This window comes from Rattus norvegicus, chromosome 14, assembly GCF_021556685.1.
Source record: "Rattus norvegicus strain SHRSP/BbbUtx chromosome 14, alternate assembly SHRSP_T2T, whole genome shotgun sequence".
Classification (NCBI taxonomy): Eukaryota; Metazoa; Chordata; class Mammalia; order Rodentia; family Muridae; genus Rattus; species Rattus norvegicus.
In genome coordinates, this window is record NC_141547.1 from 25,056,823 (window position 1) to 25,083,728 (window position 26,906).

Here is a 26,906-nt window from a genome sequence, read left to right on the forward strand (position 1 = left end):
ACTGAAACAATTGTTATGTTTTGCTGTTCTTCAACAAGATATAGTCTTTCCTAGATCAGATATACCAGGATGCTGGCCTGACATTTCTCAGTCGTTTGTGCCTTTCCATCACTTTGTAAACATGCTCTTCTTTCTGCAACCATCTAATAAGCAAGCTTCAGTCTACAACTTTTAAGTACTTTATGTTTGACTAATGGACTGGAACTTATGAATTGTACTAGAAAATTCTCTCTCTCTCTCTCTCTCCCTCTCTTGCTTTCATTTGCTTGCTAATCACTGATGAAAAATAATTTTAAGAAAATAGTTTTATTTCCGGAAAACTCTATTATATCTATTAAGATGAATGTTTTGGAATATGTTTTCCCGACTTTTCTTTAAATTCTTTATTATACCAATGATTCATCATGCAGACAATTTATGATGCTCATGTCTAAGACAGACCCTGTACATAGTTGTTCTGAATGGATTTTAAAATTTTATTTTGGTATTTATTTTTGTGTGTATGTGTATGAATATATGGATTCGTACATGTGTACCATGGCATGAGAGTGGAAGTCATAGGACATGTTTTATGAATTAGTACTCTTTTCTACAATAGGTAAACACTGTGGATTGTATGCCTGTTGTCAGACTTAGCTGAAAGAGATTTTAACTGCTGAATTCTTATGCTGACTCCTGAATGTATCTGTCATATATACATTTTTACAGATGGGACGAATTTCTACTGAAGAATTATAATATGCTGAACAGTTTAATTTTGCTTTTGAGGTTTACTGATTCTTAATTAAGAAAGAAAATTTTTGATAATTTCTGAATTTGGAAATAAGTGCACATTGTTTTTTTACTTTCTTGAGTACAACATTTTTCGGCACAGAATTTAATTCATCTGGTTGATTTCCTTTTAATGCTTTTCTTTAATAACTGAAAAAGAACATTTAAAAAATCAAATATTTTTACTGCTATTACTGTTTCTGAGTTACCAAGGGAACAAAGGGAGAAAAAGCCAAGTTTAGGAAGTGACCTGGAGCAGTCCCCATTAAGTTCCAGATCTTTACAGAAGAGGGGAAGGGAGTTAGTGACTGTAACATCTTATCAGTAAACTTCTTAAAGTTAATATCTATTCAATTCTGCCTTTATTCACACTTTGTTTCTGTCATTCAGTATACAGTCTCAAAAATTTGCATAACTCAAGACACGGAAGGGAGGCAATCCAAAAACTATTGAGTAAATTTCAAGAAATAATGAGAAAACTGATATCCTCCTTAATTGAGTAACTTATAAAATCTTAAAGAACACCTACAAACTGCTTATCTCTACAAAGCATTGACATTTCTTGAATTTCTTTTCTGGAATTTGCTCAAGGTATAGTTAGTAAGACATTTAAAAGTTAATAAAATTTATGCAAGTTTTACAGAAGAAATACCTCTGAATATTTAGTACTACTTAGAAGTATGGAAATTTTCATTTATCTTTAGGTAATACGTGACCAAAATTAAAATGCTTCCAATATTTTCAAGGGAAAGTGGTTTTCATTTAAAAAATATTTAATGTACCAATAAAGAAATTTCAGAAAAATATTCTTATCTTTAAACATCTGTGTGTGTGTGTGTGTGTGTGTGTGTGTGTGTGTGTGTGTGTGTGTGTGTATCATTGCTATTCCATGTTTTGGGGAACTTTCCTAGCTTCGTTGTCACTAATTCTAAAAGAAAATTGAAATGAGCTGGTGAACTATGTTTTTCTGGGCATCCATAAGGAATAGCCTTAAGCTCATGACATGGCCTTCCTTGATTATGTGAGCAAGAGTGGTATAGGAGGGCCATAAGATAATTCTATTTTCAATGTTTTAGAAATTGCCCAGTTAATTCACAGAGAAGCTGTGCTTTAGTCTCCCTCCAACTATATGCGGGTTTTTCTTTCCTCATATTTTCTTCAGTGATAGTTTTAATCTTATTTTTCTGATAGTGACTGGTTTCACTAGCATGAGTTGATATTTCAAAGTAATTTAAATTTGCATATCCACAAGTCTCTGATTTCTAGCATGATTGACCACTTTAATTTAGATTTGTTTTTAGAAAAGTTCTTTTTTTTTAATAGTCCGGGCTAAGCTGTAATTCACTGTAAATTCCGATTGGCCTCTAACTTTCACAGACCCACCTTCCTCTACCTCCAGAGTACTATATTAAAGCCATACCTGGCTACACTTTTATATTTTTCTAATAATTACCTGTAGCTCTTTTTTGACAGTTGCCTGCTTTTTTCCTATTGGTCCATTTATGCATCGGCAGCTTTGTTCCTTTGATGATTAATGTTTTCTGTTCTTCAAATACTATAGATATTTCCTCTTTGTCTAAAGGTAATGATTTTCTCTCATTTTCTGGGCTGTCCACTTATGCCATTGATGGTTTCTTTTCTCTAAGGATGTCTTTATTCCATGTATTTCATTTGGCCAACCTTTGTGGCTATATCCATTACTATTGTGATTCTATTCACACTAATTTTTCACCTGCAACTATGTCCCTAACTGTTTACTTTTTTTTTCTGTTTAACAATTGTATTGTTTCGTGCCTTAAATTAAGTTCTCTGATGCAGTTTCAATTGATATTTTGTGCACAAGAGAAGTGGATCTAATTTTATCCATTTGATTGCATATGCACTTTGTTGCCATCACCACTACCTGAAAGGATGGTATCTTTCCACAGGCATCCTTTGTTAAAGCTTAGGCTTCTATAGTCAAAGAAATTTATCTCTGAGCCTTCATAATGCTCCATTGGTTTATCCATCTGTTTGTGCCAGTATCATGATAGCGTGATATCTTTATCACTATGGTTAATATCATTTTCATTTAGGGAATGTGATGTCTCTGACTTTCCTTAGGCTTGGAATTGTTTGCATACTCATAGCCCTGCCCCGCAGTGTGTGTGTGTGTGTGTGTGTGTGTGTGTGTTCATGTGTGTGTATTTGAGTGTGAATATCCATAAATTTCCATAATTGTAAGACTGATTTTTTTTACTTCTGTGAATGATGTACTAGAATTATATGAAGATATGATTGGATCTGTAGCTTTATTTTAGTAGTATCATGTTTCCTAGTTTATTTTCAAAAGAATGGAGGTGGCTAAATCACAAGAAAGACAGTTCTAAGGACTCAGTGCTCCTGGATACACATACTGTATGAGCATTTGGACACACTCGCTAGCTTATGGACTCTAGGAAAGGCTAAGTAGTCTTCGAGGAGAGAGTCAAGTGCTATTTACAGAAGTGTGAGTTACTCGATATGCATCACAGATTCCTGTTCTATCTCTGGACACTGGAACAGGTTGCTGTAGCCTCTCTACATTGTAGCAATAAAGGGATAACTACGGAGCTAACATTTTTGTGAACAGGAAGATTTTGTAAGGCAGGATTGTAAAGACTGATGCATGAACTTACAGGCCTTTTCTTGTGTTGAACTTGAAAGATATTTTACAGCTGATTGAGTATCGAGGAATATACTCCTAGAAAGAGAAATGAGCAGCAATGAGTGGACTGAAACGGATTGAAGTCCTATTAACTTTGCCAAGCATGAGAATCTGTTCAGGAGAGATAGCTCTCAAAAGGAACATAGTGGAGTAATAATTTTTGAATATTGCGAATATTTGATTATTATTCTACCTAGAGACTGGTTGTGTAAAAGAAGCAAGTGCTACTATTCAGGGACATTTTGTATAAAGATAATCATTGAGGAACAGCCACATGTGGAGATCTTTTACATGGGGAAAACCACTGAAATCAAAGAGAGAGTAGAAAATAAACTGCACATGTTAAGCTGTTCCAAACAAGGCATGCACCGATGTGTTATGAGTCCAGGTAGCATGGGAGCTCTTCTCTAAGCACCTTGAGCACCAGCCATTTCATATGTGACAAGGTTTTGTGGGGCAACAATGTGCAGTCTTCTGAATGAGTGCAGTTATTCTTATTACAGAATAATCCTGCATTTGAAAAGTCCAAAAATGAATTGAAGTTGAAGCTCATCGACCTTAGCAAGATTCCCAATAATATCAGCTTTGTTGTAGACTTTCAGAAACCTTGACACTCTTTCATTAACTTGTACGGATTTCATCACTACTAGTGCCCAGCAGTTTACACAGCTAAGTAATATGTATATTAGTCCTGCTTTACCACATGGCCAATACTACATGGAGATATCTACATATTTATAACTACTGAGAAAGAGAGAGAACAATTGACATAAAGAAATTGATCTAAAGAGATTTCTTCCAGTGATTGAAATATGTCAACATCTGTTGCCTTCCACTGAAACACCAAAACCAATCTATGAGGCTATCAGTGTCAACAACTGGATCCCCACATGTATCCTTCGGTGATCAAGAACCAGAAGTGCTTAACGTGAGAAAGGAAGATTGGTGTGCTAGGTCAAGCAGAGAGCAAACTTACTTTTCCTCTGCCATTTTGTTCTATCCAGATGTTCCACAGGGTGAATCGTGACAGCCTACACGTAAGCTAGCTTCATTGCTCAAATTCCATAGGTCTCAGCTGCCATTTACTGGTTACTTTGAGAATCATGGTAGGCTTTATTAGTGTCATCTCACTTTTGCTGGGTTCAAGTAATATTCATCTCACCCAATTAAATGTTGCTTGTTGCACATTGATTCCATGTAGGTATCATCAACCGTTCATTTTTGAGACAATGAAGAACATGAAAATTTGAAGTTCTTAGTGGGCATTTTTCAGTCCTAATGCTTCTTTTCTCTGATTTCTCATGCTTCTCAGACTAATTGCTCTTTGGTCTGGGCTATTTGTATTAGTTTTTAATATCTTTATTCAAACCTCAAAGTCATCAGATTTTAAGTAGTGGATGCACTTATGATAAATATACTTGTAACTGTAAGCACCTTGTTTTTAACACTGACTAGTAATGTTTATGTATTATATAAATTTGCTCTCTTTAACCTCAGGCTTTTTCTGAAATCTTTTTGCTACTTGTTTTCTCTTTGGTGTCTGTGTGTGTGTGTGTGTGTGTGTGTGTGTGTGTGTGTGTGTGTGTGCGCGCGCGCGCAATTGTTTTACTGAGATGGGTTTCCTTATACCAGGTGGCACTTAAACTATCTATATAGCACAGGGTGATTTTGAACTCCTGATCTTCCTGACTCTACCTCCCAAGTGATAAGATTGCAAACATATCTCACCAGGACTGCTTTTATTCTTTGGTTGGGTTTCTAAGTGATACAAGATATTATACACTGAAGTATTTTATGTGTACAGAGTTTCTCACATTGAAAAATTCATTTCAGGTTTCATATTCTTATTTCAAAACCAGAACAAGCCACCATCTAAAAGTTATAGTGATATACATCATATAGCTATATATGTATATGTATAAAGAGAGACAGAGACAGAGAGACAAAAGTGACAGAAAATAAATCTCTGACATAAATTGTTTTTAGATTTATGGGTCTATATATAGGTTAGTTGACTGTAGAAATTTTCATGATACATGACTTTTTAAAGATTAGTTTGCCTCTTTCTTTCTAACCCAATGTTAAGAGCTGGTAGTCATAGCTACCCTCTGAGTGAATGACCTAGGTGTTCTGCACTTCATTTATTCGTTCTGAGCACAAACTTCTGGAAATCCTTGCAGAGAAGAAACATGCCAGAGATTTGAGATCGTTATATTATTTTAGGTTATCCTCCTATTTCTTAATAGGTCAGAGTCTTTGTTTATTCAGGTTCATTTTTCTTTATTTATTTGAGTTTTCTTATTTAAACCATGTCTCTATCTTCCTGAAAAGACATTTGCTCTGCAATATTGATTATATACTTCTATGCTATCCTGTTTCTCTTACCCAAGCACTGTAATATCAACATTACATTACATTCTAGCCATTACATTTTTTTTTGCTTTTTTAGTATGCAAAAGTGTTCCCATTTTATGGTTGCTGATTTGCATGAAATAGTTTCAGTGGTTGGGGAGGAGGACGCAAACACTTCTTTCTTTCTTACAGATTCATAAACACTGTTCCACATCTCATATTAAACCCGAAGTGCCTGCCTGGAATCACAGTCCAGTTTAGCTTGATTAGCTCATTATGTCTGTGGTATTTATAAAACTGCGAGGCAATGGTTTGCCATGAGTACATGTATGTCTAATTATACTGAAACTGTGTAGTGAGTGCATCACTCCCAACAAATGAAACAATTATTTTAGAGAACTAACAAAGAAGCCAGAGGTTGGAGCACATCAAGGAGTCATTTCAGGTGATGTGTTATGTTAGTTTTGACAAAAAAAAGCACCAGAAGTTATGCCCTGTTGGTACTGACTCATAAAATACTGTAGCAACTGCATTATTGCATTACACAAAAGACATCCTGTCTTTGTGCTTTCTTTATAGCTTTGTTATCTCTGTGTAGCGAGTTTATTTTGTGAAAATAAAAATTTCACATTGCAATGGGGCTTTCGGCTACAGGAAAGCTAAACTCTAGGCTGCTACCAATAACAGAAAGAGAAAACAGCGGCAGTTATTGGGGAAATATTTATAAAAATAGAAAGATAGTTTTGTGAACTTATGCTACTTTCAAATAAAACAGCTTCCCTTTTTAAGATATAAGATCACTATTTCAAGGTCCTTCATAAATAAGTCATGGAATTATAAGTTAAAATGAGAATAATTCACAGAATTTGCATTATTATTTTTAAATTTTTTTGTTCATTACAAGGATAATAATGACTATCAATATTATCTTCCATAAGCAAATTAAAAACTATTCTATATTTAGAATAGTTATATTGTTATAATTTTATGTTATAATTGTGTATGATACTTTATTTGCTCAGTGTCTTCTTTCGATGTTATTCTTTTCTATGATGTCTTAATTCTAAAAGGAAGAAATTATTTTTTAAACTCAAAGATGGTCTAATGATCTTTTAAGATCTTATAAAATAGTGAGTGAACTATAAATCGGAAATCTACACAGATAAAAGCAACCAGAAAAATATGAAGAACACAAAATACTTTTATGTATGTGAGGCGATGTGAAAATATAATTGCTGAAACACAAGCACCAAAAAATAAAAGGAGGCACACACCTTTGTTGAAAAATTGTTCATAGTGTTTGTAACCCTGCAAAAGATGTCAATGGTCATTAGGGAAAGACTTTGTGAGTATTACATATATATAATTATATATTTATAATATATAATTAAAATATGTCACATATATTACATATAATATTATGTAATTCTATAATTAAATATCAGTCTTTATATATATTTCTATACAAATGTTATATATAATATACATACTAAATAATTTTATATATCATTTATATGTATTGTATATATAAACTCTATATAGAAACAACACTTTAAAATTTTAAAGCAGAGAGAATAAAATATTTAGAATCAAAATAAAAATAAAGTATCCACTAAAACTAATTGGTGAGTGCAGTGAAAACACTGTTTGGTTTCATAGTCTCTATATTCACTGAATTCCATACTTATTTTATTGATATCCTACAATGTGGATAAAACAAACTTTTTCCTAATTTTTATGTTTTATATCCAATCATATATTTGTGTATATATGTGTTCATATGATGGATATGATGGATATGTATATACACATGTATGTATATGTATATATATGTATATATGTGTATGATGCACACATACACTTTAATTTGAGAAGAATGTAACTATTTTCACTTATATTTAGGAAAGCATCTTCCTTTAGCCTGGTGAAGCTTTTCTAACACCCTTGCTTATGCTCTCAGTTTACTTGGTTGTCTTCAAAAGATTATCTTGAATGGGGCGTTATCTGAAATGTGCCTGTTAACTGTTAAGTTCACAATGGGTTTTCATTCAGACCTCCAATTATTTTGATTTAATCTAGAAAGTTACTGTACATTAATTCCAACATATGTGTGTGATACACATCAATGATAAGAATCCAATTGCCACTCCTTTCAGTATAAAGACATGCTTACCACGTATAAAAATCTATTTTCCTCCAATTAAGCCTCTAGCTAGTCTCTTAAATAACTGTGGCTGGTTTATTTAACATTTTTTTTTTTATTGTGTCCTATCCCATATCACCCATCTTCCCCCTCATGACCCTCCTCCCCCTCCCCATTCTCTAAGGAGTTGAGCCACTGTGACAGGTGTAAAGGCAAGGGCTTTCACCAAGATACATCGGACATGCTTCCTACCTGGCCTGGCTTCACCTCTTCACATCTTGCCTCCCTTCCCATCAGCTCCTCTGCCCCTTCTTGCTTTATTTTAATTTTATTTTTTTCATTGTCATTGGATGAACATTCCTTTTGGTGTTTTGTGGTCTTTCTTCTAAGGTGAGTGGACCTTCAATTTTTCTTTTCTTTTTTTTTTTTTATTAACTTGAGTATTTCTTATATACATTTCGAGTGTTATTCCCTTTCCCGGTTTCCGGGCAAACATCCCCCTCCCCCCTCCCCTTCCTTTTGGGTGTTCCCCTCCCAACCCTCCCCCCATTGCCGCCCTCCCCCCATAGACTAGTTCACTGGGGGTTCAGTCTTAGCAGGACCCAGGGCTTCCCCTTCCACTGGTGCTCTTACTAGGATATTCATTGCTACCTATGGGGTCAGAGTCCAGGGTCAGTCCATGTATAGTCTTTAGATAGTGGCTTAGTCCCTGGAAGCTCTGGTTGCTTGGCATTGTTGTACTTTTGGGGTCTCGAGCCCCTTCAAGCTCTTCCAGTTCTTTCTCTGATTCCTTCAATAGGGGACCTATTCTCAGTTCAGTGGTTTGCTGCTGGCATTCGCCTCTATATTTGCTGTATTCTGGCTGTGTCTCTCAGGAGCGATCTACATCCGGCTCCTGTCGGTCTGCACTTCTTTGCTTCATCCATCTTGTCCAATTGGGTGGCTGTATATGTATGGGCCACCTGTGGGGCAGGCTCTGAATGGGTGTTCCTTCAGTCTCTGTTTTAATCTTTGCCTCTCCCTTCCCTGCCAAGGGTAATCTTTTTCCTCATTTAAAGAAGGAGTGAAGCATTCACATTTTGATCATCCGTCTTGAGTTTCGTTTGTTCTAGGGATCTAGGGTAATTCAAGCATTTGGGCTAATAGCCACTTATCAATGAGTGCATACCATGTATGTCTTTCTGTGATTGGGTTAGCTCACTCAGGATGATATTTTCCAGTTCCAACCATTTGCCTACGAATTTCATAAAGCCGTTGTTTTTGATAGCTGAGTAATATTCCATTGTGTAGATGTACCACATTTTCTGTATCCATTCCTCTGTTGAAGGGCATCTGGGTTCTTTCCAGCTTCTGGCTATTATAAATAAGGCTGCGATGAACATAGTGGAGCACGTGTCTCTTTTATATGTTGAGGCATCTTTTGGGTATATGCCCAAGAGAGGTATAGCTGGATCCTCAGGCAGTTCAATGTCCAATTTTCTGAGGAACCTCCAGACTGATTTCCAGAATGGTTTTACCAGTCTGCAATCCCACCAACAATGGAGGAGTGTTCCTCATTCTCCACATCCTCGCCAGCATCTGCTGTCACCTGAGTTTTTGATCTTAGCCAATCGCACTGGTGTGAGGTGAAATCTCAGGGTTGTTTTGATTTGCATTTCCCTTATGACTAAAGATGTTGAACATTTCTTTAGGTGTTTCTCAGCCATTCGGCATTCCTCAGCTGTGAATTCTTTGTTTAGCTCTGAACCCCATTTTTTAATAGGGTTATTTGTTTCCCTGTGGTCTAACTTCTTGAGTTCTTTGTATATTTTGGAAATAAGGCCTCTATCTGTTGTAGGATTGGTAAAGATCTTTTCCCAATCTGTTGGTTGCCGTTTTGTCCTTACCACAGTGTCCTTTGCCTTACAGAAGCTTTGCAGTTTTATGAGATCCCATTTGTCGATTCTTGATCTTAGAGCATAAGCCATTGGTGTTTTGTTCAGGAAATTTTTTCCAGTGCCCATGTGTTCCAGATGCTTCCCTAGTTTTTCTTCTATTAGTTTGAGTGTGTCTGGTTTGATGTGGAGGTCCTTGATCCACTTGGACTTAAGCTTTGTACAGGGTGATAAGCATGGATCGATCTGCATTCTTCTACATGTTGCCCTCCAGTTGAACCAGCACCATTTGCTGAAAATGCTATCTTTTTTCCATTGGATGGTTTTGGCTCCTTTGTCAAAAATCAAGTGACCATAGGTGTGTGGGTTCATTTCTGGGTCTTCAATTCTATTCCATTGGTCTATCTGTCTGTCTCTGTACCAATACCATGCAGTTTTTATCACTATTGCTCTGTAATACTGCTTGAGTTCAGGGATAGTGATTCCCCCTGAAGTCCTTTTATTGTTGAGGATAGCTTTAGCTATCCTGGGTTTTTTGTTATTCCAGATGAATTTGCAAATTGTTCTGTCTAACTCTTTGAAGAATTGGATTGGTATTTTGATGGGGATTGCATTGAATCTGTAGATTGCTTTTGGTAAAATGGCCATTTTTACCATATTAATCCTGCCAATCCATGAGCATGGGAGATCTTTCCATCTTCTGAGGTCTTCTTCAATTTCTTTCCTCAGTGTCTTGAAGTTCTTATTGTACAGATCTTTTACTTGCTTGGTTAAAGTCACACCGAGGTACTTCATATTATTTGGGTCTATTATGAAGGGTGTCGTTTCCCTAATTTCTTTCTCGGCTTGTTTCTCTTTTGTATAGAGGAAGGCAACTGATTTATTTGAGTTAATTTTATACCCAGCCACTTTGCTGAAGTTGTTTATCAGCTTTAGTAGTTCTCTGGTGGAACTTTTGGGATCACTTAAATATACTATCATGTCATCTGCAAATAGTGATATTTTGACCTCTTCTTTTCCGATCTGTATCCCTTTGATCTCCTTTTGTTGTCTGATTGCTCTGGCTAGAACTTCAAGAACTATATTGAATAAGTAGGGAGAGAGTGGGCAGCCTTGTCTAGTCCCTGATTTTAGTGGGATTGCTTCAAGTTTCTCTCCATTTAGTTTAATGTTAGCAACTGGTTTGCTGTATATGGCTTTTACTATGTTTAGGTATGGGCCTTGAATTCCTATTCTTTCCAGGACTTTTATCATGAAGGGGTGTTGAATTTTGTCAAATGCTTTCTCAGCATCTAATGAAATGATCATGTGGTTCTGTTCTTTCAGTTTGTTTATATAATGGATCACGTTGATGGTTTTCCGTATATTAAACCATCCCTGCATGCCTGGGATGAAGCCTACTTGATCATGGTGGATGATTGTTTTGATGTGCTCTTGAATTCGGTTTGCCAGAATTTTATTGAGTATTTTTGCGTCGATATTCATAAGGGAAATTGGTCTGAAGTTCTCTTTCTTTGTTGTGTCTTTGTGTGGTTTAGGTATAAGAGTAATTGTGGCTTCATAGAAGGAATTCGGTAGGGCTCCATCTGTTTCAATTTTGTGGAATAGTTTGGATAATATTGGTATGAGGTCTTCTATGAAGGTTTGATAGAATTCTGCACTAAACCCGTCTGGACCTGGGCTCTTTTTGGTTGGGAGACCTTTAATGACTGCTTCTATTTCCTTAGGAGTTATGGGGTTGTTTAACTGGTTTATCTGTTCCTGATTTAACTTCGATACCTGGTATCTGTCTAGGAAATTGTCCATTTCCTGAAGATTTTCAAATTTTGTTGAATATAGGTTTTTATAGTAAGATCTGATGATTTTTTGAATTTCCTCCGAATCTGTAGTTATGTCTCCCTTTTCATTTCTGATTTTGTTAATTTGGACACACTCTCTGTGTCCTCTCGTTAGTCTGGCTAAGGGTTTATCTATCTTGTTGATTTTCTCAAAGAACCAACTTTTGGTTCTGTTGATTCTTTCTATGGTCCTTTTTGTTTCTACTTGGTTGATTTCAGCTCTGAGTTTGATTATTTCCTGCCTTCTACTCCTCCTGGGTGTATTTGCTTCTTTTTGTTCTAGAGCTTTTAGGTGTGCTGTCAAGCTGCTGACATATGCTCTTTCCTGTTTCTTTCTGCAGGCACTCAGCGCTATGAGTTTTCCTCTTAGCACAGCTTTCATTGTGTCCCATAAGTTTGAGTATGTTGTATCTTCATTTTCATTAAATTCTAAAAAGTTTTTAATTTCTTTCTTTATTTCTTCCTTGACCAGGTTATCATTGAGTAGAGCATTGTTCAATTTCCAAGTATATGTGGGCATTCTTCCCTTATTGTTATTGAAGACCAGTTTTAGGCCGTGGTGGTCCGATAGCACGCATGGGATTATTTCTATCTTTCTGTACCTGTTGAGGCCCGTTTTTTGACCAATTATATGGTCAATTTTGGAGAAAGTACCATGAGGAGCTGAGAAGAAGGTATATCCTTTTGCTTTAGGATAGAATGTTCTATAAATATCCGTTAAGTCCATTTGGCTCATGACTTCTCTTAGTCTGTCTACATCACTGTTTAATTTCTGTTTCCATGATCTGTCCATTGATGAGAGTGGGGTGTTGAAATCTCCCACTATTATTGTGTGAGGTGCAATGTGTGTTTTGAGCTTTAGTAAGGTTTCTTTTACATATGTAGGTGCCCTTGTATTTGGGGCATAGATATTTAGGATTGAGAGTTCATCTTGGTTGATTTTTCCTTTGATGAATATGAAGTGTCCTTCCTTATCTTTTTTGATGACTTTTAGTTGGAAATTGATTTTATTTGATATTAGAATGGCTACTCCAGCTTGCTTCTTCTGACCATTTGCTTGGAAAGTTGTTTTCCAGCCTTTCACTCTGAGATAGTGTCTGTCTTTGTCTCTGAGGTGTGTTTCCTGTAGGCAGCAGAATGCAGGGTCCTCGTTGCGTATCCAGTTTGTTAATCTATGTCTTTTTATTGGGGAGTTGAGGCCATTGATATTGAGAGATATTAAGGAATAGTGATTATTGCTTCCCGTTATATTCATATTTGATGTGAGGTTATGTTTGTGTGCTTTCATTCTCTTTGTTTTGTTGCCAAGACGATTAGTTTCTTGCTTCTTCTAGGGTATAGCTTGCCTCCTTATGTTGGGCTTTACCATTTATTATCCTTTGTAGTGCTGGATTTGTAGAAAGATATTGTGTAAATTTGGTTTTGTCATGGAATATCTTGGTTTCTCCATCAATGTTAATTGAGAGTTTTGCTGGATACAGTAATCTGGGCTGGCATTTGTGTTCTCTTAGGGTCTGTATAACATCAGTCCAGGATCTTCTGGCCTTCATAGTTTCTGGCGAGAAGTCTGGTGTGATTCTGATAGGTCTCCCTTTATATGTTACTTGACCTTTTTCCCTTACTGCTTTTAATATTCTTTCTTTATTTTGTGCGTTTGGTGTTTTGACAATTATGTGACGGGAGGTGTTTCTTTTCTGGTCCAATCTATTTGGAGTTCTGTAGGCTTCCTGTATGTCTATGGGTATCTCTTTTTTTAGGTTAGGGAAGTTTTCTTCTATGATTTTGTTGAAGATATTTACTGGTCCTTTGAGCTGGGAGTCTTCACTCTCTTCTATACCTATTATCCTTAGGTTTGATCTTCTCATTGAGTCCTGGATTTCCTGTATGTTTTGGACCAGTAGCTTTTTCCGCTTTACATTATCTTTGACAGTTGAGTCAATGATTTCTATGGAATCTTCTGCTCCTGAGATTCTCTCTTCCATCTCTTGTATTCTGTTGGTGAAGCTTGTATCTACAGCTCCTTGTCTCTTCTTTTGGTTTTCTATATCCAGGGTTGTTTCCATGTGTTCTTTCTTGATTGCTTCTATTTCCATTTTTAATTCCTTCAACTGTTTGATTGTGTTTTCCTGGAATTCTTTCAGGGATTTTTGCGATTCCTCTCTGTAGGCTTTTACTTGTTTATTAATGTTTTCCTGTGCTTCCCTAAGTGTGTTCAGGTCTTTCCTGAAGTCCTCCAGCATCATGATCAAATATGATTTTGAAACTAGATCTTGCTTTTCTGGTGTGTTTGGATATTCCATGTTTGTTTTGGTGGGAGAATTGGGCTCCGATGATGGCATGTAGTCTTGGTTTCTGTTGCTTGGGTTCCTGCGCTTGCCTCTCGCCATCAGATTATCTCTAGTCTTACTTTGTTCTGCTATTTCTGACAGTGGCTAGACTGTCCTATAAGCCTGTGTGTCAGGAGTGCTGTAGACCTGTTTTCCTCTCTTTCAGTCAGTTATGGGGACAGAGTGTTCTGCTTTCGGGCGTGTAGTTTTTCCTCTCTACAGGTCTTCAGCTGTTCCTGTGGGCCTGTGTCTTGAGTTCACCAGGCAGCTTTCTTGCAGCAGAAAATTTGGTCTTACCTGTGGTCCCGAGGCTCAGGTTTGCTCGTGGGGTGCTGTCCAGGGGCTCTCTGCAGCGGCAGCAACCAGGAAGACCTGTGCCGCCCCTTCCGGGAGCTTCAGTGCACCAGGGTTCCAGATGGTCTTTGGCTTTTTCCTCTGGCATCCGAGATGTGTGTGCAGGGAGCAGTCTCTTCTGGTTTTCCAGGCTTGTCTGCCTCTCTGAAGGTTTAGCTCTCCCTCCCACGGGATTTGGGTGCAGAGAACTGTTTATCCGGTCTGTTTCCTTCAGGTTCCAGCGGTGTCTCAGGCAGGGGTCCTGCCGCTCCTGGGCCCTCCCCCACGGGAGCCCAGAGGCCTTATACAGTTTCCTCTTGGGCCAGGGATGTGGGCAGGGGTGAGCAGTGTTGGTGGTCTCTTCTGCTCTGCAGCCTCAGGAGTGCCCACCTGACCAGGCGGTTGGGTCTCTCTCTCACCGGGTCTGGCTATTTAACATTTTGAGGGGTGGGTTAGGCATCGCTTTCATTTCTGAACATCCCTCTTTCAGATGAACACATGCTAAATTTCTGAAAAATCTCATAAAAACCACCACTATTTATCATGTTCATGCTTCCCATGAATATCTCATTTTTACCGTTCTGTACGTTCTGAAAAATGAAACAGGTGTGAAGCTCGTGTATATTTTTATTTAATATGATCACAATGTGTCTATTATATCGTGTGTTTAGAAAATTCTCTCTCCTTTATAACGCCAATGCTCTGCTAACACACTCGCTTTATGGTCTCAATTTACTTGGCCGTCTTAGAAAGTTTACCTAGAATAGGATGTCATTTGAGACGCACCTGGCAGCCATCAAGTTCACAGTGAGTTTTCAATGAGATTTCCAATTATTTTGATTCAATCTGGAAAGTTACTGTACATTAAGTCAAGTTTATTTCACAGGTCAAAAAGATATGTAAAAATATTTCTATTCGATTTTAAAAGTATCCCACATTATTTAATTCTAATGTTATATTCTTTTTACAGTATAAAAGATACATTAGGGTGATGACACAATGTTTTGCTCAAGTGTTTGTAATCAAAAAGCATTTAAGACCTGCTGGTGCTCTCCTGCCTTTGGTCATTTCCTAGGAGTGAATGGGGAATTAATCTGTGTTATTGGGCACATGCTGCATTAAGTTATATTATTTCTGATACAATTTCAAAATAAAATGGATACTATTTGTCTATCCAGTTTGATTTTTCATATGCATTGCCTTTTTCAAAAGATGTTACAATGTTGTAAGTACATTGACTCTGTTATCTTTACTTGCCTAGTGAATCATCAGCGATAAGTAATGTAATGAAATATATTTTACTTGTAGCAAAGCTCCATTATTTTTCACAGTGTTATTGAATAATGCTAGGAATGATTTTTAAGGTGTGATCAGAATACGATAGCTATTATGCAAGTTTTCTCTTTCAACTATTCATTTTTATTGGGGAGACTCTTATAATGATAATTTACCTGTGACACCGTAACCCAATATCAGCGTTGTTTATATCTTCAAGCTATTTAAACATGCTAAGATCTGTTACATAATTGAAGTCCCTTATACAGATAGACAGACACACACACACACAAGTTGAAAAAATTGCAAATTGATTTCTTGATATAATACACTCCATACACATATAGATACACACACACATATATATGTATACAACTTGTTTATGTGTATGTATATATATATATGTGTATATATGTATATGTGTATGTGTTTGTGTGTTTTATTATATATTATATATTTGTATGTTCATGTGCATGTATATATGTATCTGTGTATGTGTCTATTCATACTATACATGTATACATATACATAGACACACAAATATATGTAAATATTTAGAACAATAGTTATTTTTGCTTTGGCATTTCCATCCAAGATGGCATTATAAGTTGTTATAGAAAGTGACATATTAAGTGGAAAACATTTGAAATATAAATACATAAAATATCCAAGAAAAATAAAATTTAAAAATATGTAAAAAAGAAAGTGATGTTTTCAATGAATATTATTAAAATAAACAGAACCTGATTACTTATGTATAAATTACATAGGAGCTCAATTACTATCATTAAAATGCTAATCAAATGGCTTGTACTTGGTTCAATATCAATTGTCACACATGATAAATTAAAACTGTTGACTTTTCTATGGCATTTTGTTACATCATATGTTACTTGTCTGAAGATCACAATGTAGCAGAACTCCTTTTAAACTTTTTCAATAAATAGTGGTAGCTTACAAATTAAACTTCAAATGAATATATAAGTCATAAGTAGTGAGATAGTGCAAAGGGTGAGAAAACAATGGCTTTATCTGGAGCATATCCTAAAGTGATGTCGCAGTATTTGTGTGTAAACTTCATAATCATCACCCCTAACTTTGTTTATGATTAAACCTAAGTACCCTTTAGTTTATCAAAAATTATTTAAGATTTTTCCCATGACAATCTCCTTACACAAGTACCTTTTGATGTAAACTCAGAAATAGTTCACTCTTTTATTTCAGTAGTGCACAACTTTACCACTTCTAATTATTAAAACATTTGAGAGACACAGCCAGAATACAGCAAATACATAGGCGAATGCCAGCAGCAAACCACTGAACTGAGAACGAGACCCCCGTTGAAGGAATCAGAGAAAGGACTGGAAGAACTTGAAGGGACTCGAGACACCATATGAACAACAATGCCAACCAACCAGAGCTTCCAGGGACTAAGCCACTACCCAAAGACTGTACATGGACTGACCCTGGACTCTGACCCCATAGGTAGCAATGAATAGCCTAGTAAGAGCACCAGTGTAAGGGGAAGCCCTTGGTCCTGCCAAGACTGAACCCCCAGAGAACGTGATTGTTGGGGGGAGGGCAGTTATGGGGGGGGAGGGGAATAACAATCGAAATGTAAATAAGAAATACTCAAGTTAATAAAGATGGAAAAAAATAAAAAAATTAAAACGTTTGCTTTTTAAACGTATTTACTTTAACAACTCGGGATGGTGCTATGTAGCTCAGGCTGACCTTGCACTCCTAATTCTGGTTGAGCCTTCAGGATGATGGTACTGTCCTTGTGTGCCCAAATTGTTCCCACTGTTGATAATAGTTAAAATGTATTTTGGGGAAATAAATAATGGAAGAATTTCCTTGAAAATACACTTATTTAATCTATCATTAAAAATTAGATAAAATTGTTCAACATTTACTTCAATAGACATTAAATAGAATTGCATAAAATTTATTTTCAGTAGAAACAGGCTATCTTTGAATTTAAAAATCATTTTTCAATATGGAAATATGTTATTAAAATGTTAAGGACTTCTTGAAAAGAAAGTATTATTCTATCTGTTCATATAGGTTGCTGAAAAAGAAATTTTAAATTGATATTCCTGTAATTATTGATATAGTCACAACATTCCAAGTCGATCATTCATATTATTTTAACGGAGCTCTTCACTTCTGTAGACATTCTGAGGGATAGTCTAAGACTGTGGGTCTTATGCTGACAGAGCACTTACTCCAAATGAAGAATTATTTTCAGGTGCCAAAGCTAGAGAAATTTCCAGTGAAATAAATATGTAAAAATTATTATTGAAGAATTAATTACACTATCTACCTTGGCTCTCTGGGACCACAAGAATTGGTTCATGCTCATAACCTGAGCATATCTTCATAGTCAGGTCAGAATTTGATCCAGTACCCTCCCACTACTCTGAGTGTTTGATACTGAGTACCTACCTTATTTCCTTTCTCATAAAGATCGTGTCTTCCCTCTAAGTTTTAAAGCTAAGTCTCTGTGTTTACTGATTAAATGTTATTTTTCACTGTACAGGTCCAAAGTGGTACCCTTCTCGAATTGGCCTACAACTAGAATATGGTAAGACCAATTTCAACCAATCAATTTACATAATTGAGAATCTGTCCTCAGAAGTCAACTCATTTATTACCTAATGTGTACATGTAAATACTATTTCATTTGAATCCAACACTTCAGTGTTTCTCCCTTTTATCATTGAACATTAGTTTTTGAAAATTCCATTTTGATTTAACAAATAGAATACTATGAGAAAGGGGGGCAAAAAATTAATGAACTTGGGAAAAATGCAACATTCTCTCATAGAAGTAATTTCAACAGATAAATATACAAATGTAAAAATGAGTCTTACTTAAAATCTAATTCTATTGATATTGCACCAATATTGATATTGATCTCAACCTAGCATTTAAAACATTATGTTTATATGAGAGCTGTGGATAGAATTAGATATTTGCAAGGTGTGTAGAGTGCATTTTTAAAATTTTAGTCGTGTTTTATAGTAGCACCTATTAAGGAGTTGCCACCTCACACACATTGAATTTTTTCTTCCTTTGCTAATATTCATCATTCTTAAATTTCACTAGAGTTTAAGTCAAATTCCTATTTCTCAAAAAAAAAAGTTTAAAGACACTGTTTTGTCACTACATATATGACCATATATATGTCTTATTTTTATGGTCCTCCACAATGTATGGCTTATACTAAATGAATGTTTGCATTATTCAAACAAATTCCTAACACAAAAAACGTCTGTGTGAGAGTGCCACAGGCATCAGTGTCAAATAGAATTTCCATTTAAAGCATACTCTATGGGACTAAAGGATTTATGTGTTAGCACAAATCTTCTGGTGGCTTAAAACTTTGGGACCAGGTAGTGGATTGAGCAAAATAAAACTTCTAAGTACCTGTTTGGATAGAAATTTGAGTATTTACCTTTTTGAGGGAAAGAATGAATTATTTAACTGAAGTTAGCAGTGTATTGTAGAATCTTCTAGAGTTAAAATTACAGACAGTTTTACTCAGCATGAGTGCGGCATCAGTACTTGGGTCTTCTAGAAAAGCAGCCAACTTTTGCAAGAGCAGAGCCACCATCGCAGTTCCATTAGGCTAAAAGTTACGATCAACGTTTTTTTATGAATATATAATAACCTCAAGCACTACCATAAAAGAGGAAACGGTGAGTCTGAGCAAATCGGTACCATGACTACTGAGAAGCGCTCCTTGAATGCATTTGATAGTGTAATTTGCATAATGAACAATTGCCCCATGAAATTATAATCTTAATTTTCTCATCCAATAGATACTGTTAAAAAACAAACTTAATATAATTTTTGTGTACTAAGTAGCAAACATACATTTACCCAGTGGCTCTTTGAACTGGTTGTAATTCGTTGACTATAGCTAGACTCATACAGTCTGCTGAAATCACCCATTAGCATATGACTGATCTTGTATGCACAGAATCACAAGAACTCTACTGTGAGACAAGCAATGTGCTTCCTTCCCTTTAGTAGAACAAACAGACCATATGAATAAGAAAAGAGGCGGTCAAGAATTTTGAGGCCTAGCTTTAGAACTGTCAAGCTCTTTCTCAGATAATCTGTTGACTAAAGCAATCAGGAGACCATCCATCTTCTGAGAGTCAGAAAGAAGATACCCATGACATACTTAAAATGGCACAGAATTAAATTAATTTTGTCCACACTGTTTTACTGTGTTACTGCTTCCCAGAGTTCCAGTTGGTAGACTTGAATTTCTAGTAGTTAATATCATTGAAATGCTATATTAAGAAACTGAAACATGGGTATAAGCAGATTTTGATTTCATAACTACCAATATGGAAAATTGTAGTGCACACCTTGCATACAAAATCCATGCCAAATACCTAAATGTAGGGTGTGTTCCTGAATTGAGCCTATTGTTTAGAGCAATTATCTGAAGACAGGCTTGCCCTGAGCTTGCTTGGGAAGAAAATCATGGGCTCTTAAATAGATAAAGCTTGATCTATGAGGGGTGGCAAGTCCATTGTCTTGGCTTGCACACTGTCTCTGTATACTTTTCTTTAGATAGTGACAATTTCTGGGAAGGCAAAGGACAGAACTCCTTACTCCTAAATTAGAGAGTAGAACTAGGCATTAGAGGGAAAAATGACTCAGAGAGAAAAGGGTTTGTTATGCAAATGTGTATCCTCTGTACTCACAGCAGATGTAGACTTGGGGCAAGTGAGTACTGGCTAAGGGAGGTATTACCAGGAAGATCCTGGGAGTTTAAAAGTAGATGGAAAATTAAAGGAGATTACTGAGAACAGTTTCTGTCTTCCACCCACACATGTCTAAGAGAATGCACAAACACATAAATCACACAGGAAGAGAGGGGAAGAGAGAGAGAGAGAGAGAGAGAGAGAGAGAGAGAGAGAGAGAGAGATTATTTACCTAGTTTCTTTTCACAATGTCCTATTGCTGAGAATACATTAAAAACAAATATTCCAATGCTTTATTCCTATGTTTACAAAGAAAACAGAACAATACAAATTTATTTCTCTTTTAAAGAACCCAATAAATATACAAATCAAAAAAAGATACAAAAACATCCAAATATTTGATCTTACAAACATTCTATGATCTTAGGTTTGATTGTTATAGTAATATTGACTATTTTGATTTCAAATTGCTTTCTATGTCATGTTCACTCCTTGTTGTTATTATATAAGTAAAAAATGAAATGTAAGAGCAATCTTCATTCACTCTCTCTATATAAAAACACAATATATTCATAGTAATATATAAATTATCTAGGTTTTCTCTCTAAGATACACTAGAGCTTAACTCAAGCAATGGTTGAGTTGAACTTTCATAGGAAAATTCTTGAGGGTCATTGCTTTCTTTTAACTAAGGCTAAAGACAGTACATTTTGATGCTTTTGGAAAACTGTGTATCAGGAACATTGGTATATAAATTACTCAAATAAAATGGTTCGTCTGATAATATTCAGATTTGCTATATAATACAGACTGGTTAAAACTAAGTAGTTACCAGTTTCATATTAAGAAACTTTTTGTGACTGGGTCATGAAATAATATTTAAATATTATTTCTTCATTGCTTTTACTTTAGGTGGTCCGTACTTGAAGGATTATATCACGATTCAAAGTGTTGCAGCTTCTTCAATTATCACACTCTATTTTACAGACTTGGGTCAGCAAGTTGGTTGGACCACAGTAAGTGTCCGTTGGAACCTATGATCTCGTTTTTTTTAATTTTATGTTTATTCTTTAGGCTTTGTTTTATTTAAGTGACAGGAGTTGAACCCAGTGCCCTACTCAGTTAAGTTAATCTCTGACCATTTCTGTCAAATACATTGATATTGAAATTCTACACTGCAAATGTGTCTTTAAGAAAATGTTAATTTCCTCTGCACTCAAACTGAAGAATTTCTGGCATATTGAGGAGAAATTAATTAAATCATATACTCAGGAAGAAACTGTGGGAAGACTTTATGAAGAGCTAAAAAATTCAAGGGGATCCAAAAATAATTAAATAATTATGTACATAGATAATAATACATAATAATAAATCATTGAAGACCACCATATTTCAAAAGAACTTCCTCATAGATCTGTAACATTTTTCTATAGTTATTCCAAAATCGCTGGACAAAGTTTTATCGAAACACTATATTTTTGTGGTATAAAGAAAGAAAGCAATTTTTTTCATATTATTCTACTGAAAAAGAGGGGTCCATTGTTTACTTTGTTTTTTGTTGAGTGGTGTTGTTCTAACTTTGGACTTATAGGTACATTCTCTTGCCTACTTTATTTTATTTTTTTATTTTTTGGAAGGTAGTTCTTAAAATTGCTACCTCTGAATGTAATGATTTAGAAACAGGAGGACTACATTAATGGAAATAAAAGGGGGAAGTTCTTGAAACCACTCCAAGAGATTGAATGATTCATGATCAATGCAATCAATTAATAGAAAGTTTCCGCAGTCAAAGTAAGCTCCATAGATCTCTTAGTGCAAAGAAAAATCAAAGGTGATAAGCAATTCTTACAATGATATGCGGAGAGTGTTTCCTTCTCTGTCAACATTTTCATTTCACAATAGGCATCTTTCATGTATTCTCTTCAAAAATGAACACTTATGTTTTGCATTACAATGTAATATATTTGTAAAGTTTTTTATTTCCAGTTTTTTTATAATTCAGATAGATTTTGTTTTATTGACACTAAAATTAGGTTTATCATTCATAATGTTTTGAGTAGTTTTTTAATACACTTAATTTTAAAATTGATAAATAGGGGAATGGAGAGACAGCTCAGCACTTAAAGCTGGCAAAGGTTCCAGGTTCAATTCTCTGTACCCACCACACTTCTCATTATTCTCAGCCCATGACCTTCTTGGGGTTTTCACAAGCAATGCATGTCTATGCTATAAAGACATAGATGTTAAATAAACAAATGAGTATTGTAAAAAAATCTAATAATCATGGATGCTCAGTTATATGTTAAAAACTTTCTCTAAGCATACATTTATGTTTATATTTATTAATTAAAGTGTTGCTGTATTTATTACCTTTCCAAGTTAATTCTTTTCTTTTTTAATTGATAATTTCTTTACTTATATTTCAAATGTCATTCCCTTTCCCACGTTCCTATCCATAAGCCACTATCCCTACCCTCCCCCCATACAGGTATTCCCCCAATACATCCCCTTTACCACACCCCCCATATTCTCCTGTCCTGGGGGTCCAACCTTGGCAGGACCAAGGGCTTCCCCTTCCCTTATGCCCCAACAAGGCTGTTCTCTGCTACATATGCAGTTGGAGCCCTGGGTTAGTCTATGTATAGTCTTTCTGTAATGGTTTAGTCTCTGAAAGCTCTGATTGGTTGGCATTGTTGTTCTTATGGGGTTGCAAGTTCCTTCAACTCTTTTTTTTTTCTTTTTTTCGGAGCTGGGGATCAAACCCAGGGTCCTTCAACTCTTTTAATCCTTCCTCTAATTCCTCCAAAGGGGGTGCTGTTCTCAGTTCAGTGGTTTGCTGCTACTATTGACCTCTGTATTGGACATCCTCTGGATGTGGCTCTCAGGAGAGATCTATATCCGGTCCCTTTCACCATACATTTTTTTAGCTTTCATCTATCTTATCTAGTTTTGGTGGCTGTAGATGTATCAGCCACACGTGGGGCAGGCTCTGAATGGCCATTCCTTCAGTCGCTGCTCAAAACTTTGCTTCCATATTCCCTCCTATAGATATTTTTCCCCTTTTAAGAAGGAGTGGGAGCATCCATATTTTGGTCATCCTCCTTCTTGAGCTTCCTGTGGTCTATGGATTGCATCTTGGGTAGTTTGAGCTTTTGGGCTAATATCCATTATCAATGAGTGCGTACCAAGTGTGTTTTTCTGTCATTGAGTTACTTCACTCAGGATGATATTTTCTAGTTCATTCCACTTGCCTACGGATTTCATAAAGTCATTTTTGATAGCTGAGTAGAACTCCATTGTGTAGATGTACCACATTTTCTGTATCCATTCCTCTGTTGAAGGGCATCTGGGTTCCTTCCAACTACTTGCTATTATAAATAAGGCTGCTATGAATATAGTGGAGCATGTGTCTCTGTTGTATGTTGAAGTATGTTTTGGGTAAATGCCCAAGATAGGTACAGCTGGGTCCTCCAGTAGTGGAATGTCCAATTTTCTTAGGAACCTCCAGACTAATTTCAAGAGTGGTTGTACCAGTTTTCAACCCCAACAACATTGTGGAGTGGTCCTCTTTCTCCACATCCTTGCCAGCATCTGCTGTCACCTGAGTTTTTTATCTTTGCCATTCTGACTGGTGTGAGGTGTAACCTCAGAGTTGTTTTGATTGCATTTCCCTGATAACTAACCATGTTGAACATTTTTTAGGGGCTTTTTGACCGTTCAATAACCCTCAGCTGAAAATATTTTGTTTAGCCCTGTACCCCATTTTAATAGGGTTATTTGGCTCTCTGGAGTGTACCTTCTTGAGTTCTTTGTATATTTGGGATATTAGCCCTCTATCAGATGTAGGATTGGTAAAGATTTTTTTCCAACTCTGTTGGTTGCCGTTTTGTCCTAATGACAGTTTCTTTTGCCTTACAGAAGCTTTGCAGTTTTATGAGGTCCCATTTGTCAATTCATGATCCTAGAATATAAGCCATTGGTGTTTTCTTCAGGAAGTTTCCTTAGTGCCCATGTGTTCGAGACTCTTCCCCACTTTTTCTTCTATTAGTTTGAGTGTATCTGGTTTGGTGTGGAGTTCCTTGATCCACTTGGACTTAAGCCTTGTACAGCATGATAGGAATGGATAGATTTGCATTGTTCTACATCTTTCTTCCATTGGATAGTTTTAGCTCCTTTGTCAAAGATCAAGTGATCATAGGTGTATGGGTTCCTTTCTGAGTCTTCAATTCTATTCCACTGGTCTATCTGCCTGTCTCTGTACCAATACCAGTTTTTACGACTATTGCTCTGTAATACTGCTTGAAGTCAGGGATGGTGATTCCCCCAGAAGTTCTTTTATTGTTGAGTATAGTTTTTACTATCCTGTGTTTTTTGTTATTCCAAATGAACTTGCAAATTACTCTTTCTATCTCTATAAAGAATTGAGTAGGAATTTTGATGGGGATTGCTTTGAATCTGTAGATTGTTTTTGGCAAAATGGCAATCTTTACTATATTAATCCTGCCAATCCATGAGCATGAAAGATCTTTCCATCTTCTGAGATCTTCCTCAATTTCTTTCTTCAGAGACTTGAAGTCATACAGATCTTTCACTTGCTTTGTTAAAGTCACACCAAGGTATGATATATTATTTGGGACTCTTGTGAAGGGTGTCATTTCTTCAATTTCTTTCTCAGCCTGTTTATCCTTTGAGTAGAGGAAGGCTACTGATTTGTTTGAGTTAATTTTATACCCCAACACTTTGGTGAAGTTGTTTATCAGGATAAGTATTTCTCTGATTGAACTTTTGGGATCACTTAAATATATTATCATATAATCTGCAAATAGTGATATTTTGATTTCTTCCCTTCAAATTTGTATCCCTTTGGCCTCCTTTCATTTTCTGATTGCTCTGGCTAGGACTTCGAATACTATATTGAATAAGTAGGGAGAGATTGGGTAGCCTTGTCTAGTCTCAGATTTTAGTGGAATTGCTTCAAGTTTCTCTCCATTTAATTTGATATTAGCTACTGGTTAGCTGTATATTGCTTTTACTGGGTTTAGATATGGGCCTCGAATTCCTGATCTTTCCAGGATTTTTATAACGAAGGGGTGTTGAATTTTATCTAATGCTTTCTCGGCATCTAATAAAATGATCATGTGGTTCTTATCTTTGAGTTTCTTTATATAATGGATTATATTGATGAATTTTCGTGTATTAAACCATGTCTGCATCAGTAGGATGAAGCCTACTTGATCATGATGGATGATTGTTTTGATGTGTTCTTGGATTTGATTTGCTAGAATTTTATTGAGTGTTTTTGCATCAATATTCATAATGGAAATTGGTCTGAAATTCATGTGTTGGGTCTTTGTGTGGTTTCAGTATAAGAGTAATTGTGGCTTCATAGAAGAAATTTGGTAGTGCTCCGTCTGTTTCTGTTTTGTGGAATAGTTTGGACAGTCTTGATATGAGGTCTTCTATGCAGGTCTGATAGAATTCTGCACTAAAACCATCTGGACCTGGACTCTTTTTGGTTCGGAGACTTTTAATGACTACTTCTATTTCTTTAGGAGTTACAGGGTGGTTTAGATGATTTATTTGTTCCTGATTTAACTTTGGTACCTGGTATCTGTCCAGAAAATTGTCCATTTCCTCCAGATTATCCAGTTTTGTTGAATATATGCTTTTGTAGTAGAATCTGATGATTTTTTTAAATTTCTTCAGATTCTGTTGTTCTGTCTCCCTTTTCATTTCTGACTTTGTTAATTTGGATACACTCTCTGTGACCTCTGGTTAGTCTGGCTAAGGGTCTACTATCTTGCTGATTTTCTCAAAGGACCAGCTCCTGGTTTTGTTGATTGATCGTATAGTCCTTTTCGTTTCTACTTGGTTGATTTCAGTCCTGAGTTTGATTATTTCCTGCCTTCTACTCTGATATTCATGCTTGGATGTGAGATTAAGTTTATGCTTATCTTCTGTTTGTTGCAAAACAATTAGTTTCTTGCTTTGTCTAGGGTGTAGCTTTCCTCCTTGTGTTGGGCTTTACCATTTATTATCCTTTTTAGGGCTGGATTTGTAGAAAGATATTGTGTAAATTTGGTTTTGTCATGGAATTTCTTGGTTTCTCCATCTCTGTTAATTGAGAATTCTGCTGGATACAGTAACTTGGGCTGGCATTTGTGTTCTTTTAGTGTCTGTATGACACCTGTCCAGGATCTTCTGGCTTTCATAGTCTCTGGTGAGAAGTCTGATTATAGAGGGGTCTTTCTCATTATAAATTTCTTTTAATGTTCAAGTACTGTGGAGCCTTTGGGTAATTAAATTGTCAGTAATTAAATTTAAAAATTAAATTTAAAATAATATTCTTTGGAAACAGGAATGTTAAGTTGAAACTACTGATGCATATGTTTTTAAAAATATAATATTTAATATGGAGCTATAGCATGCTTAGTTAATGATATTACAGATAGGTAGATATAACCTACAAAGATTCAAATATTCTAAGATTTTTTGAGCAAACTTATGATGAAGAGTAAATTTTCTTCATAGGGATTGTCTCAAGGTGAGAGGCTTCAGCCCAAAATCATTAGAAGTTTCC

General features: G+C 35.9%; 1 protein-coding gene across 1 annotated transcript in view; it reads left to right on the forward strand.

Moving 5' to 3' along the window:
- Nucleotides 1-26,906, forward strand: part of Tecrl (trans-2,3-enoyl-CoA reductase-like) — a 79,227-nt gene that overhangs the window by 22,859 nt on the left and 29,462 nt on the right. The window contains 2 exon segments of the mRNA NM_001108860.1: nt 18,142-18,186; nt 21,239-21,342. Of these exon segments, the coding sequence (NP_001102330.1) occupies nt 18,142-18,186; nt 21,239-21,342 (149 nt within the window).